The sequence below is a fragment of the Notechis scutatus genome, chromosome 14 (assembly GCF_049901735.1).
Source record: "Notechis scutatus isolate UNSWTSFEM ecotype Mainland chromosome 14, rNotScu1.2, whole genome shotgun sequence".
NCBI classification, from domain to species: domain Eukaryota; kingdom Metazoa; phylum Chordata; class Lepidosauria; order Squamata; family Elapidae; genus Notechis; species Notechis scutatus.
Window position 1 is genome coordinate 1,406,888 of NC_142022.1, and position 15,404 is coordinate 1,422,291.

The 15,404-nt window shown below is 46.7% G+C and overlaps 1 protein-coding gene across 4 annotated transcripts in view; it reads right to left on the reverse strand.

Annotated features, from left to right (window-relative positions):
- Window positions 1–301: 301 nt before the first annotated feature.
- MAP4K2 (mitogen-activated protein kinase kinase kinase kinase 2) overlaps window positions 302–15,404 on the reverse strand; it is a 53,976-nt gene continuing 38,873 nt past the window's right edge. For all 4 annotated transcript variants that reach the window (XM_087943691.1, XM_087943690.1, XM_087943689.1 and 1 more), the window contains exons 20-32: window positions 15,192–15,233; window positions 13,965–14,049; window positions 12,897–12,976; window positions 11,833–11,893; window positions 11,571–11,694; window positions 10,689–10,747; window positions 9,513–9,616; window positions 9,222–9,393; window positions 8,075–8,143; window positions 6,753–6,839; window positions 5,372–5,442; window positions 3,982–4,037; window positions 302–2,276 (exon numbers count right to left, since the gene is read on the reverse strand). In XM_087943691.1, the coding sequence (XP_087799817.1) occupies window positions 2,189–2,276; window positions 3,982–4,037; window positions 5,372–5,442; window positions 6,753–6,839; window positions 8,075–8,143; window positions 9,222–9,393; window positions 9,513–9,616; window positions 10,689–10,747; window positions 11,571–11,694; window positions 11,833–11,893; window positions 12,897–12,976; window positions 13,965–14,049; window positions 15,192–15,233 (1,098 nt within the window). In that variant the 3' untranslated portion in view covers window positions 302–2,188. The remainder of the gene's footprint in view (window positions 2,277–3,981; window positions 4,038–5,371; window positions 5,443–6,752; window positions 6,840–8,074; window positions 8,144–9,221; window positions 9,394–9,512; window positions 9,617–10,688; window positions 10,748–11,570; window positions 11,695–11,832; window positions 11,894–12,896; window positions 12,977–13,964; window positions 14,050–15,191; window positions 15,234–15,404) is intronic.

The following is a 15,404-nucleotide window of genomic DNA, read 5'->3' on the forward strand; positions in this document are numbered from 1 at the left end:
ACTGGGTTGATGCTTGCTTTCGATTCTCTAGAGAGCAGGGGTCTTCAAACTTGACAGCTTTGTGGACTTCAACTCCCAGAATCCCTCCCCCAGTCATGTTAGCTCAGGAACTCTGGGAGTTAAAGTCCACAAGTCTTAAACTTGCCACGGTTGAAGGCTCTTGTTCTACAGCAGGGGTGTCCAACCTTGGCAACGTTAAGACTTGTGGACTTCAACTCCCAGAGTTCCTGAGTTAACATGACTGGGGGAGGGATTCTGGGAGTTGAAGTCCACAAGTCTTAACGTTGCCAAGGTTGGACACCCCTGTTCTACAGCTTTGGGATCTGCTGTTTTGTGGAAAAGGTTGGCCATAACTTTGTTTGAAGTTTTGTAGAACGGGCATGAGAAATCTCTCAACTAAGTAGTAATTCTAAACTACAAGGGCCAGTGACCTGGCCAAACAGGAACAACAACAGAACAGAATGCTGGGAGTTTGAGTTTTGCAATACTGCAGAGGTAAATCCTCACTTAACAAGCAGACGTTTTTAACAACCGTTTGAAGTTACGACAGCCACAGAATGAGTCGTGGAACCATTTGCAGTTAGACAGCCATCAAACTGAAGTTACGATGGCCATTAAAAAGTCATTTTTTTAACAGAAAACATACCCAGCCAGGGTTCAACTGCTCCTGTCTATGTGACATGTCAGCTTTATATGACCCAGCATGGCATTTCACCATCACATGACTGTGATTTGCATGTGATTTGGGTTGGGTTTTGGTTTTTTTTGCCAGTTTCTGGCATATTTTTTTTGCTAATTTCTGGCAAAAATTACCCCTTCAAATGAATTGGGTTTGCTTAATTGCAGTCAAACAGACCAGAAAATTACTTCTGATCATGTGGATGTGTTGACGTACAACCACAATGACTTGTGTGACCATTATTCCCGGCTCAATTACATTTGTGAGTCAAGGACTACAATACCCAGAAGGCCACAGTTTCAACCACGTGTTAATTCTGTACTTAAGACCCGCTAACAACCAGTTTCCTCCCCTGAGATTCTCCAGGTGGGTGGGACTTAAAAGGCATCTGCCCACCAAGGATACGAGGAAAGGCTACTCAGCACATCTAACAGTCCAGATGTTTGGAGTTGCTCTTCCAGAACTCTACATATAGCGGCTGGGGATTTCTGGGGCTTGAAATCCAGACACCTGAAGAGTGACCTTCAGCTCCCAGAATTCTCAGCAACGGTCACGATGGCTAGGGGATTCTGGGAACTGAAGTCCACATCTTTGGAAATGGTGCACTCATCTGGGTTCTTAACATTGAATTGTTCCCTGCCGTCCATAACTCAATTCTTTTCTAGCAATGGCCATCCATAGCCTCGGCCTATTGTCCTTTGGGAATTCTGGGAGTTGGCATCTGTAGAACCATAGATCTGGTTTCCAGATTGGAATTGCTCACCTAGTATCTCCTTTAGCCATTTGAAATAGCCATTAAAAAGATTAAACAAACAAACAAACAGAAAACCACAACTAGTCTTACCTCCCCACACACAAACAACCACGCAGAACCAAACGATCACATCCATTCCAGTAACAGTCACTCTATTTGGCTCGTCCTGGGCAGGATCCTAATTGCTCCAGTCGACTGGCCTCCAAATAAACATGTATCCCTCATCCTCTATTCCAGAACAACAGCCCAGAACTTCAAAGTGCCCTGAGGACATTAAAGCTGAAGATTAAGAAAGGAAGGTGCAGTTCTATACCTGTGGCAAACGATTGTCTTCACTCTATCGGCCGTGCCAAGATGCGGCGCCCGCACGCCGTCACCATGCACGACTCCTACGCATTTTTTAAAAAGAGGAAGAGGAGCCGGGGGGAAGGAAGAAGCATTCAAGCAGGCACAAGGTGTCAGCCAGGATTGGCGGGGGGGCGGCAAGTTTCTCCCGACTGCCAAGTGGTTGAATTATTGCAGAATTATCTCAAGAAACACTGGCCCCAAATTTGGGGATCCATGCTCGCCAGGAACCAAGACAACCTCCTGGAGCTCAACCAGCAGTCGATCCAGGATCCGGGACCGTATGACCCGTCTCTTGTCAACGCCCACCCAGAGCATCTCCTATGCTAGCACGTCGCTGCCATCGGCAACTGGCTCCAGGAAGGATCTGTTGCATACATAGGGTCTCGGAGTGGCAACCGGGTGGAAAGTTAGTAGCTGCTCTCGTGACCCGTCAGGATGTAGAGGTTGCTGTGCGCCGTGGGATTGTCGGTTGGGGTGCTCTCAAGGATGATGTCCCTACAAGGAAGGGGAGAAGTGGAAGGGACGATAAACAAGGAAAGCTGTCAACTCATAAAACATTCCTAGGCCTGTTTTCGAGTTGCCATAAACAAGGGAGAATCTGAAGGAGCATCACGGCAATTTAAAACCAGAAGTACATTCCACCCTTATCTACAAAGATTGTAGCTGGGCTACCGGATCTTCTGCCCATGAAAATCCTTCATTGGAGAATGTGATGGATGACACCCGGCCCGTGAAGGTGCTTCATTGGAGAATCTGATTTTTGATACAACCCAGGAGGGAGGGGGAAAACTGGGTCACAGATGACTGTGAATTATGTATGCCAGAGTTGGCTTCATTTAGGTTAATGCCGACATGTTGCTCCTAATAAATCTTTTTGAATTTTTTGAAGTTTGGTTCAAGGCTCATGACTTAATTAGGGCAATTGCTGGAACCTTGACAAAAGCTGCGTGAATCCAGGACTGTGTTTCTTAACCTTAGCCATTTTAACATAAGTGGGCTTCAACTCCCAGAATTCCCCAGCCAACCTGCTTTAAGATGTCTGAATCCCACAATTCCCTGGCCAGAATACCTGAATATAGGTGGACTTTAACTCCACCCATAACCTCAGAACTTCAAATCTTCTCAACCATGTCAGCTTTAACATGGGTGGTCATCAACTCCCAGAATTCCCCAACCAGAATGCTTGAATATAGGTGGACTTTCACTATCACAATTCCCCAGTCAGCAGGCTTTAGGATGTCTGGCCTTTGACTCACACAATTCCCTGGACTTAAATTTAGATGGACTTTAGCAATAGCAATAGCAATACTGCTTTATAGTGCTTTACAGCCCTCTCTAAGCAGTTTTACAGAGTCAGCCTCTTGCCCCCAACAAGATGGGTTCTCATTTTACCCACCTCGGAAGGACGGAAGGCTGAGTCAACCTTGAGCCTGGTGAGAATCGAACTGCCAAACTGCAGGCGGCCGGCAGTCATCAGAAGTCGCCTGCAGTACTGCACTCTAACCACTGCGCCACTTTAACTCCCATAATTCCCCAACCGGCATGGTTTAAATTATGTGAATTTCAAGGCCTAGAATTCTCTAGCTGGCCTGATTTAAGATCCATGAATTTCAACTCCCAGAATTCCCCAGCTAGCATGCTATTTAAGATATGAAGACTTTCCCAGTCAGCAATTCTGAAGTTCATCCATGCCTTAAAAGCATATTGCTGGGGGATTCAGGGAGATAAAATCCACATTATCTTCAAATTGCTGAGGTAGAGAAAGACTGGTCCGGGAGTCATCCATCTTACCTACGCTGTCTTCCTGATGCTGCAACAGGCTGCCAGGGAATTAGGAAAAGGCCCATGCTTAATTCATGCCAAGTGGTGACTCTCACTGGGTCAAAAAGCAGACTTCCGGAATGTCAGAGAATTACACATAGTGTGCAAAATGTTTAGAAAGTGGGACATTTCAAACTTCAAACTGCAGTATTCCACTTCGGATGGATTTTTTTTCCCCATACCAAGAGGGTTTTGAATTCTCTTAAATGGGAACAGGGATTTTGAGCTTGGAATGGTTCAGGAGGTCAACGGGCTGCTTTTCTCTGACTTGAATAAGAAATGGTTTTCCTTCCTTGAAATGTGCAATATTTCGTGGAAATAGGGGCGTGGGGTGGGAGCAAAGATGTGCAAATGAAAGACCTCTTTATCAGCAACTCACCTGTGAGCACCCAAGACTCGAAACACCCTGGATTCGTCTGTGACCTCCTGGGTCACCTGTTGGGGAGCAGAACAATTTTTTTTATTAAATTTATACACCGCCCATTTCAGTGTCCAGCAACTCTGGGAAGCTCATAGCATTGTAAAATCAAATATGTAGACTGTAGGATAATGTAGTTGAAAGGGACCTTGAAGGTCTTCTAGTCCAACCCCCTGCTCGATCAGGATATCATATACAATTGCAGACAAACAGTTGTCTCAATCTCTCCTTAAAAACCTCCAGTGTTGGAGCATTCACAACTTCTGGAGACAAGTTGTTCTACTGATTAATTGTTCTAACTATCAGTAAATTTCTCCTTAGTTCTCGGTTGCTTCCCTCCTTGTTTGCTTTTCATCCATTGTGTGATGACCATTGTGCGTAACACAAATGTAACAAAATCCAAAACATAAATAAATGTCCTTTAATGACTCCAACTTGGCCCCACTGTTCAATAATTCTCAGTTGGAGATAAAACGTACTCAAAAATAGTCTTCAAAAGAAAGCAATACAGTTTGAACTTAATGAGCAGATGGATGTATAAAAAACTAAAACAAACTACAATGAAGGAAATTCCACAACGGACCAGGATAAGTAATTACCAACTTCAAGGAGATAACAAGGCACAGTCTGCTGGAAGGGCGCCAACCAAGATAACTTCAGCCCAAAATCACACACACTTTGCTTCTGGCAATGCTGTGTTGTAATTGTCTCTCTTATATACTAGTCTCCCCAGCTGCAACCAATGAGGGGGATCATGGCCGCTTCCTCTCTCGTAAGCCCAATTGCTTCCTTCTCCATTCCTCCCTGCGTGTCCTAGGATGCAGAGGGGATGGGCCTCTGACTGCCCAGCCGGCCTCTGCCCTTCCCCAGCCTCCTCCACAACCTCCGGAGCCACACCTCCACTCCCTGTTGGCTGTTCCGACTCTACCAAGGGCATGACACATTGCTTCTTGGCATATTGTACCAATGTTAAAATATTAAACATTAAAATAAAGAGAATAACAGACCAACAGAGTTGGAAGGAACTTTGGAAATCTTCTAGTTCAACCCTCAAAAAGGAGACCCCTCTACCATTCCGGACAAATGTTAAAAAAACACAACATACAAATGAGATTTTCAGCAAGCTCTCAAATTATATAATCCTTATTGATCCTTCCAGGCCCTGGAGTCTCCTTCATCACACAGAAGGCTGACTCTGAATGATTCGTGGGCCAGTCTGTTGTTGGAATTCACACAGATATGTTGCCAAGAATCAGGCTATTCGCTGGAAGCTACAACATGATTTGGTTGTTTCCCATTTTTACTGTACTATTATTTTAGGGCAAAAGACTTCCTTTGGGTGTTTACTCACCTCACTAGATTCCAGGCTTCGGCCTTGCATGCCATGTTTCCAGAAAGCCAAGACACTGTCTTGAAGGCACACTGTGGGGAAGCAGAGAAGAGACTTCCTTAGAGGGCGCTGTGTATGTGCTGGGAAGCTAAGCTGACTTCGGATGGGAGGCCACCAGGTATAGACCAAGCTGGGAAGTTTAAATGATCTCCATGGTGAACTGCTTCTACGCTACAGAATTGCCAAGGAAACTTAATATACCTCTAAAGCAGTGTTTCTTAACCATAGCATCTTAAAGAAGGGTGGACTTCAACTCCCAGAATTCCCCAGCCAGCAGAGAATTCTGGGAGTTGAAGTCCACCCGTCCTCAACATGCTAAGGTTGAGAAGTCACCAAGGATTGTTCCCACTTGAGAATTTGTTTCAGTAGTTGGCAGAGAAAATTAACCTAGAAAAATTCCAAGCAGGATAGTGTTTGGTTAGTGCTAGGAAAGGATACCACTAAGAAATCACATAGATGGACACCCAATTGGAAATTCCCAACCTGTCCCAGAGAAAGGCAGGAGGAAACGCGTGCCTTGTCATTTTGCCAAGAAGAAACCAAGTCATCAAGGAAAAAATACATCGCCTGAAACTGGACCAACATGTTGATTCTGATCCACAGTGGATGTGTTTTTGTTTTGCATTTCATTTGTGACATTGATTTTTTTAAAAAAAACTAAATTAATCCAATTCATTTTTAAAGGGAAGGTTTTCACAGACAGCATTTTGACTAATTTTTCTACTGGGAATTCCCAGGTAGGAGGTGGTCCTTGGTCTTCTCTAAGCTTGATCATTTTTCTTGCAGACCTTTCACGACCAAATTAGGTAACAACATCAGTGCTGCTGTCAGGGTTCTGAGGGATGCTCTAATCCAGGGGTGTCCAACCTTGGCAACTTTAAGACTTGTGGACTTCAACTCCCAGAATTCTCAGCCAGCAAAGCTGGCTGAGGAATTCTGGGAGTTGAAGTCCACAAGTCTTAAAGTTGCCAAGGTTGGACACCCCTGCTCTAATCAATTCATGAGCCTTGAGCCAAGTTTCAAAAGAAATCCAATTATTTATTAGGAGCAAAATGTTGGCACTTTCCCCAAGTGCTGTCGGTTCTGCCCTATGTAATTTACTGCCTACCTATGACCCTGTTTCCCCCTCCTCCCAGGGTGTGTCATAAATCACATTCTCCAACGACATTTCATGGCCCAATTAGGTAACATCATCAGTGCTAGTAGAGCAAAACCCCACTCCCTTCTAGTACTGTTGATGTCAGCTAGTTGGGTGGCAAAACATCTGCAAAGAAAACAACCAAGCTCAAGAAAGCACCAAGGACCCCAGTTTCAACCCTGAGCTACAAATATCCTTACGTACCGATGGTTTCGATGGGGAAATTGAAAACAAGCTCGGGTGTGAACACGCCTTGCGGTGTCCCCCGCAGATTCACGACCCGGACGCAGCCTGGGGGAGAAGAGAAGAGCCTTGAAAGACGAAGAAACAATCCAAGAGTAGGAAGAGGGTGGGGGGAAAAAATGGAGGCCAAGAAAACCTCCTCAAAAAAAACATTCATATGACAAATGTGTGATAACCCAGGGTGGGATACAAAACAAACACAGTCACAGAAAACAGGGGAAGCCCCTTTTATTCCTTCACTTTGCTTCCAAGCTCCGAATATCTTTGACAGAAGACAAAAAACTCCCACACAAACAGTTACAAGAAGGAGGGAAAAAGCAACACAAACCAGGCAAGATAAGGGCTGGAGGGCATCCACAAATAACAGAACACATACTGAGAAGGACACCAAACTCAGAGAGGAACAATAAACTAGAGATATTTCCACGCTTTGTTTCCAGCATTCGCCTGTATGCATGTCTTTCCTCTTATTCAGTTGTCACAGCTGCAGCCCATGAAGACGATTAAGGCCCTCTCCTCCCCAATAGACCACCTCTCTCCCTTATCCTCTCCTCCCTGCATGCCCTAGGATGGAGGGGACAGGCTTGGGTCCTCCTCTGAGTGCCCAGCCGGCCTCTGCCCTTCCCCAGCCTCCTCCACAACCTCCGGAGCCACATTTCCACTCTGTCGGCTGTTCCTCCTCTCCCTCGGAGTCAGTCTCCACCAGTTTCCATGACAAAATGATTGAGGGACCTAGGTATGTCTACTCTATTGAAGAGAAGAATCGGGGTGGTGGGGGCACAACTGTCATCCAACATTTGAGGGGCTGTCCCAGAGAAGATGAGGGGGCTGACTTATTCTCTAAAGCAGAGGTCCGCAAACTTGGCAACTTTAAGACTTGTGGACTTCAACTCCCAGAATTCCTCAGCCAGTTGAAGTCCACCCCTCTTAAAGCCTGCTGGCTGAGGAATTCTGGGAGTTGAAGTCCACAAGTCTTAAAGTTGCCAAGTTCGGGGACCTGTGCTCTAAAGCACCAGAGGGCAAGACAAGAAATAACTGGTGGAACCTCGTTAAAAGGAGACCCACCCTAGAATTAAGGAGGAATTTCCTGACACAACAATTAATCCGTGGTATGGCTTGACTCCAGAAGTTGTGGGTGCTCCATCACTGGAAGTTTTCAAAAATAAACTGGACCACCCTTGGACTGGGATGGGATATGGTCTCCTGCCTTGAGTAGAGGGCTGGACTAGAAGACCTCTGAAGTCCCCTTGCACCCTAGGATTCTAGGTTCTAAAAGAACTTACGTTCAAAACAAACGAGGACAGTATCTCGGTCCATCTGAGTGACGTGGCTGGCCAGGACAAGAGGACGTTCTGCAGGAGGAGAGAAGCCAGTGCTGAGAAACAAACCTTTGGAAGCAAAAAGCCTGGTGCTTAAGTTGCTTTCTAGGTGAATCAGTGGGAATTATGGGAGTTGAAGTCCACACCTTGGGAGGATGGTGATCTTCAAGGTGAGGATCGAACTCCTGGCAGTGGGCAGAGTTAGCCTGCAATACTATATTCTAACCACTGGGAGGGAGGGAGGAAGGGAAGGGAGGGAGGAAGGAGATAGATGAGGGAAGGAAAGAAGGAGGAGGAAGGAGGGAGGGAGGGAAGGAAGGAAGGAGATAGATGAGGGAAGGAAGAAAGAAGGATGGATGGATGGATGGATGGATGGATGGATGGATGGATGGAAGGAAGGAAGGAAGGAAGGAAGGAAGGAAGGAAGGAAGGAAGGAAGGAAGGAGGAGGGAGGGAGGGAAGGAAGGAGATAGATGAGGGAAGGAAAGAAAAGGATGGAAGGAGGGAGGAGGGAGGAAGGAAGGAAGGGATAGATGAGGAAGGAGAAAGAAGGATGGAAGGAAGGAAGGAAGGAGGGAGGAAGGGAGGGAAGGAAAGATAGATGAAGGAAGGAAAGAAGAAGGATGAAAGGAAGGAAGGAAGGAAGGAAGGAGGGAGGAAGGGAGGGAAGGAGAGAGATAGATGAGGGAAGGAAAGAAGGAAGGTGGAAGGAAGGAAGGAGGGAGGGAGGGAAGGAGATAGATGAGGGAAGGAAAGAAGGACGGAAGGAAGGAAAATAGCAATAGCACTTAGACTTATAAACCGCTTCCCAGTGCTTTTCCAGCCCTCTCTAAGCGGTTTACAGAGTCAGCCTCTTGCCCCCAACAATCAGGGTCCTCATTTTACCAACCTCGGAAGGACGGAGGGCTGAATCAACCTTGAGCCAGTCAGGATCGAACTGCCTGGCAGCTGGCAGTCAGCAGAAGTAGCCTGCAGTACTGCATTCTAACCACTGCGCCACCACTGCGCCTCTTAAAACTTAAGTGTTAAAATGCAGGAAACAGATTCTTTCAACTGGGTTCTCCACAGTCCCCTTTTCTGACCCCCCCTCCCCCAAAATAGCTGCTCTTACTGGAAGGGCTGGAGGTGGTGTGGCCAGTGCTGAGCGAGAGGACGCTGAAATGCAGCTCGGCCCCCGGCTGATCGCTGCCGGTGACACCGAAGCACACTTGGGGGTATTCCTCCGTCTCCACGACCAGCAGCTCAAACAGGGAAAGGGGGTCGGGTAGCAGCACGGGGACGTGCTGGCAAGAGAAAATACAACACAACACAACAAAATCAAACAGAGAAAACATTGCCAGCAGAACCTGGCTGGGATCTAGAAGCCCAAATTGGAGAGGTTCCTGATTGTTGGCTCACGTACCTTCAGTAGCATAAATTTCTGCAAAGGTTCGTACCACTGTAGGAGGGCCAGGCTGGAGGGCAGTGCGGCACACAGAAAGGTGTTTCCTGAGTAAGGATTTCGGACTGAAATGGGGGGAACGACACAAAAACAGACAATGGGATTAGCCACCAACTGTTGGTCTCCACTTTTGCTGCTAGAGAGGTGGACTTCATCTCCCAGAATTCTGCCTGGTGAATACTGGGAGATGGTCCTTCCTTCCTTCCTTCCTTCCTTCCTTCCTTCCTTCCTTCTTCCTTCCTTCCCCTTCCCTTCCCTTCCCTTCCCTTCCCTTCCCGTTCCTTCCATTCCCTCCCACTTTTCCTTCCTTCCTTCCTCCTCCCCTTTCTCCTTTCTTCCTTCCTTCCCTCCTCCCCTTTTCTCCCTCCCCTTTTTCCTTTCTTCCTTCCCTCCTTTTTTTTTCCTTCTTTCCCTCTCATCTTCCTTGCTTCCCTCCTTCCTTCTTCTTCTTTTCTTCCTTCCCTCTCTCCTTCTCATCTTCCTTCTTTCCTTCTTTCCTCCCTCCCTCACTTCCTCCTGTCTTTCCTTCCTTCCTTCCTTCCCTTCCCTTCCTTTTAGAAAATGCCCCTTTAGTCCCTTTGGACTAAAAAACCCACAGAGCTAAGAACTTTATGAGCATTCTGCAGACCTTAGTATTAAAAAATTAAAGAACTGCTGAATTCCAATCCATGCAGCTGCAGAAGAAATATCTGCATTATTATTATTTTTCGCATACAAAAATACCCCATGCCATGGGCTTGTTCTCAAAGACGAATAAGGGTCAAGACCTCAAGAGTCTTGAATGAAAAGGGCAACTTAAACAGGCACTAAAGAACCTGCTATATTCCAAGTCACGGCTTGGTCCCCACCATGATGCAGGGTTTTCTAACCTTGGCAACCTTAAGACCTGTGGACTTCAACTCCCAGAATTCCTCAGCCAGCCATCTTAGCTGGGGGAATTCTGGGAGTCGTAGTTCACACTTCTGAAAGGTCACCGTCCCAGAATTCTCAGCCAGGGCCATGCTTGGATGGGGAATTCTGGGAGTTGCTCAGCACCACTTTGAAAGCGGGGGAAAGTTACGGTAAGGATTCAGAGGCGAATTCAAGAAAGATGGAAAAATCTGCTGGTAAGGAAGAGAGGGTAGTAGCCACACTCACCAATTTGACACTTAAGGCACCCTTTGGTATCTGCTATCTTGGCTGACAGAGCAAACTTCCTGCCACAAAAGGAAAATGGTTTAAAATACATACCGATATATATATATATTTGCAAGGTCATCTCTTTAGAAAATTAGCAGACGTCCTTCCTTGAGCCTCGGAAGGGCGAAAACGGCCTCTCTGGGCTCTGGAGGCTCTTTGGAAGCTGGAAACGGCAGGGGTCCCCAACCACCGGTCCACGGACCGGTACCGTCCGTGGAACAGGTCCTACCGGCCGCTGGCTTGCTGGGCCCCGCCATCTTTTTGATGAAAAAGTGCTTCCGGTGAGCTTTTCCGGTAGAAAGCCATTTCTAACCGGAAAAGCTCACGAGCGTAGCGCCGCCATCTTTTTGATGAAAAAGTGCTTCCGGTGAGGTCACCGGAAGCACTTTTTCATCAAAAAAAGATGGCGGCGCCCAGCTGATGCCGGTACCGGGCCGCGGCGTAAAAAAGGTTGGGGATCACTGGGATATGGGCCCATTTTCCGGCTTTCCTGAACTTCCAAGGGGCCCGTTTTTCACCCTCCCCCTGCACTTTCCTGCATCCAAAATGGGCCATGTGGTGACTCCTGGGAGGGGCCGGGGCAGGGTGGGCAGGGCCAGCCAGGAGTGGGATTTGGGGGTTCTCCAAACTGCACAGAATCTTAGGCGGGAGGCTCTGCCGAACCCCTGCAAACGCCCAGTAGCCCACCCTTGGTTCTTGGTGCCCGAAAGGTTGGGGGCCGATGCCCTAGGCAGCATCTCTTCTTCCCTTCTCTCTCCCACGGCCATTCCCGCAGTCCCCTCATGCCAGTTACTCTTCCTTAGGGACCTCTGGCCCTTCCTCCCCCTCACCTCTCCCCACCTGGGGATGATCCTCTCCGTCAGCCGGTTGGTGGCAATGGAAAGAGGGACCGGTCGCTTTTGAAGCTGACGACGCTGCTCGAAGAGGCCCAAGAAGTTGTGGGAAGAGATCTGGGGGGACTTTCCTGAAAGGCGAGGAGAAGGAATGAGTCTGGGAGGGAAGGGAGGAGCCCCTCTCCTTTTTAGCTCCTTCAACCCAGCCAGACGTCAGCGGAAGCAAAACAATTATTTCCCAGGCCCAGGTGTGTTCCCCGGAGACTCACCTGCCAAAGTCAGAAGGGTGTTGTTAATACAGTAGAGCCAAGAGCATCGGTGAGGAAGGAGCTGATGGGAGAAACAAGGGAGAAGAAGAGAAGAAAGGGAGAGAAGCAGAGGAAGAGAGAAAGGGTCCATCAATCTTGGTAAGATCCGAGTAGGGAAATGTACAGTCAGGGCCCTGCCTGAAGGCATCAAAAGTGACAGCCAGATTGGTCTAGTAGTTAAGCCACCAGGCTACAAACTAGGCAATGGTGAGTTGTAGTTCTGTCTCAGGCACGAAAGTTGGCTGGCTGAGTTTGGAACAATCATCAGGAGACTGTGAGTTCTAGTCCTGCCTTAGGCATGAAAGATGGCTAGGTGACTTTGGACCAGTCACAAGAAGTTGAGTTCTAGTCTTGCCTCATTCAGTAAAGCTGGCTGGGTGACTGTGGACCAATCACCAGGAAACGGTGAGTTCTAGTTTTACCTTAGGCACTATAGATGGCTGGGTGACTGTGGACCAATCACCAGGAGGTGAGTTCTAGTATTGCCTCATTCAGTAAAGCTGGCTGGCTGACTTTTGACCAATCACCAGGAAACGGTGAGTTCTAGTTTTACCTTAGGCACTATAGATGGCTGGGTGACTGTGGACCAATCACCAGGAGAATGTGAGTTCTAGTCCTGCCTTAGGCATGAAAGATGGCTGGGTGACTTTGGCCCAATCACCAGGAGATGGTGAGTTCTAGTTCCACCTTAAGCATGAAAGCAGTTGGATGACTTTTGGCCTCTCTCTCTCTCCCAGTCCAACCCACCTCACAGGGTTGTTGTTATAGGGATAAAAAAAGGAATATTAAGTATACTCGACACCTTGAATGGCTGATAAAAATAATGAAGGTGGGATCTAAATAACTAAATAATTTAAAAATACTTCAAGCAACTTGCTAAATTACAGAGTCGGGAATCCAAGCCCATTCATTGCAGCTTAAGCAGAGAGCAGAGGGACTGGCCTGCTACAGGGTGGCTTAATCATGGCTTGTAGTGGTCAAACAAGCAAAGGACCCCCTCCTCCGATTCTTTCCTCATGACTCACCTTCTCCATTGTGTCTTCGTGGAGCTCATGAAGATTCAAGGTGTATATACCTTCCTCTGCTCCCACGACCAGATATAGATCTGCAAACCGGAACAGGAAGTTTATAAGCCATAGTTGGCAACGTTGAAAGAGAACATGGTGGATTAGGAATGGAGAGATCCTAGTTCTAGTTTTCTCTTGACCATAAATTCCTACCTGGTCCAACCTACCTTGCAGGGTTGGCGTTGCGGGGGGAAAAATTGTACCGGTGTTTCTCAACCTTGGCAACTTTTAAGACATGTGGACTACAATTCCCAGAATTCCCTAGCCAGCATGCTGCAGGGGATTTCTGGGAACTGAAGTCCCTACCTCATAAAGAATGCTGTCTGGGGGATTTTGGGAATTGAAGTCCACCCATTCTAAAATATTCCAGCTGGGGAATTCTGGGAATTGAAGTCCATCTGTTTTAAAATATTCTGGGAATTAAAATCCACCCATTTTAAAATATTCCGACTGGGGAATTCTGGGAATTGAAGTCCACCCATTTAAAAATATTCTGGCTGGGAATTTCTGGGAGTTGAAGTCCACTGCTCTTAATTTCAACTCATAAAATATTTATATGGTCTTTTTAGAGTTGCCAACAGAAAGGCAGGGGGGGGAAGGGGTTTTGAAAGAACAGTATGGCAGCTTGGAAATCGAAAGTGCATTCCATACATAGTTTTTCAAAGATAGTAACTAAGTGACTGAAGTTTCTGCTGCAGCAAAAATCTAACTGGAGAGCATGATTGATGACTCTGGGCTATGGATGTGTCTCATTGAAGAATATCAATTACGATACACCCAGGGGATGGCGGGAAAACCAGGGTCAAGGGTGACAATGAATGATGTGCCTCAGAGTCAGCTGCACCCAGGCAGTGCCGGACATGTTAACTCCCAATAAATCTTCTTTAAGTTTTGGAAATGTGGCTCAAGGCTCATGATTTAATTGGGAGTAACTGACGGAATCCTGACAGGTTGGGAAACGCTGCTATGTATACCGCCTTCTGATGGAATACAAAGTGCAGAAATCAACCAGAAATAAATCCCTACCTCGTGTTTCTGGGTGGATCCACGTTGTAGCGGAGTTAATCTTCAGTGGGCAGCCATTGAAAACTTTGGAAAAACAAGCTCCCATCTGAGAAAGGAGGAAATGGAGTATTTGGATATTGGGGTGTGTTTGTTTTAAGCAGGAAATGACTTGGATTTATTCCTCCGTTGTCAACTGTCCTGCAGTGCTTTTTAATCTCCCTTTTATATTTCGGATCAAATCTTTCGTTTAGTCCAGGCGGTGGGGAACTGTTTTTTTTTATGACTTATGGACTTCAACTCCCAGCCATGCTGGCTGATGAATTATGGGATTTGAAGTCCACAGATCGTAAAATAGTTTCCCACCCCCGTTTTAGTCATAGGCAGATTTGAGACTTTTCACACCCCTCTAAGTGAGCAAAACTACCACATTTTCACACTTTGCCCCGCCACAAAATTTTGCAAAGCCACCCGCTTGCGTTGCCTCCAGGCAGAAGTTCATTTGAGCTTTCTTTCCCATTGTACGATGTTCATCATGTACCACACACACTCAAAAGCCCCTGAAATACATACCACTGGCCTTAAATAACATAGTCCAGCTGCTATCTGCCTTTTCCTTGCAAAAATTAAATGGGTGAAAAAGCTGGCGGATTGTGGTTCTGTGATTCAGGAATTTGTTTGGAAAGTACCAACAAAATTGGCTTGCATTAAAATGTCTATGGAGAACCTCAGTCTTCCAGGCCCTGGTTATCCCAAAGGTGCTTTTTTTTTCCCAACTGGACTTTCTTTTTCTTTGAAGATGTTTCGCTTCTCATTCAAGAAGCTTCTTCAGCTCTGACTGGATGGTGGGGAACGGAAGGATTTACACTCCTTTGCAGACAGCTGGTCATTTGCGTTCTTTTAGAGTCATTGAGGCCACTTGGAGGTTTAGCTGTGTCTTCAGATAAATGGGTCTTTCCACACCCATTTACACCACTCAAGTGACCCTGAGAACATAGATAAACCTCCAAGTGGCCTCAACGACCCTCTAAAAGGATGCAAATGACCAGCTGCCTGCAAGGAGCATAAATCCTTCCGTTCCCCACCATCCAGTCAGAGCTGAAGAAGCTTCTGGGATGAGAAGCGAAACGTCTTCAAAGATAAAACAGGAAGTCCACTTGCCTTTTGGAAAAAGCACCTTTGGGATTTGCATTAAAATGTTAAATTCCAGGTTTTGTGGGGTTGGGTAGGGAAGAAGGAAATGCAACTTACATGAACTTTGGGTGTAGGGGGCAATCCGTGGCACAGCAACCTCTGGAAAGGTGATGGAGAGATGAGGGGGGAGCATTAAAGAAACATTTTTTAAAAGTTCCCAATGTTTTCCTTTTTTAAATAAAAGAAACGAAGGCACTGTTTCTAACTCCATTCCTTGTTCAATCGCAGAATTAACGACCATTTTTCATACTTACAACTGTTGTACATTCC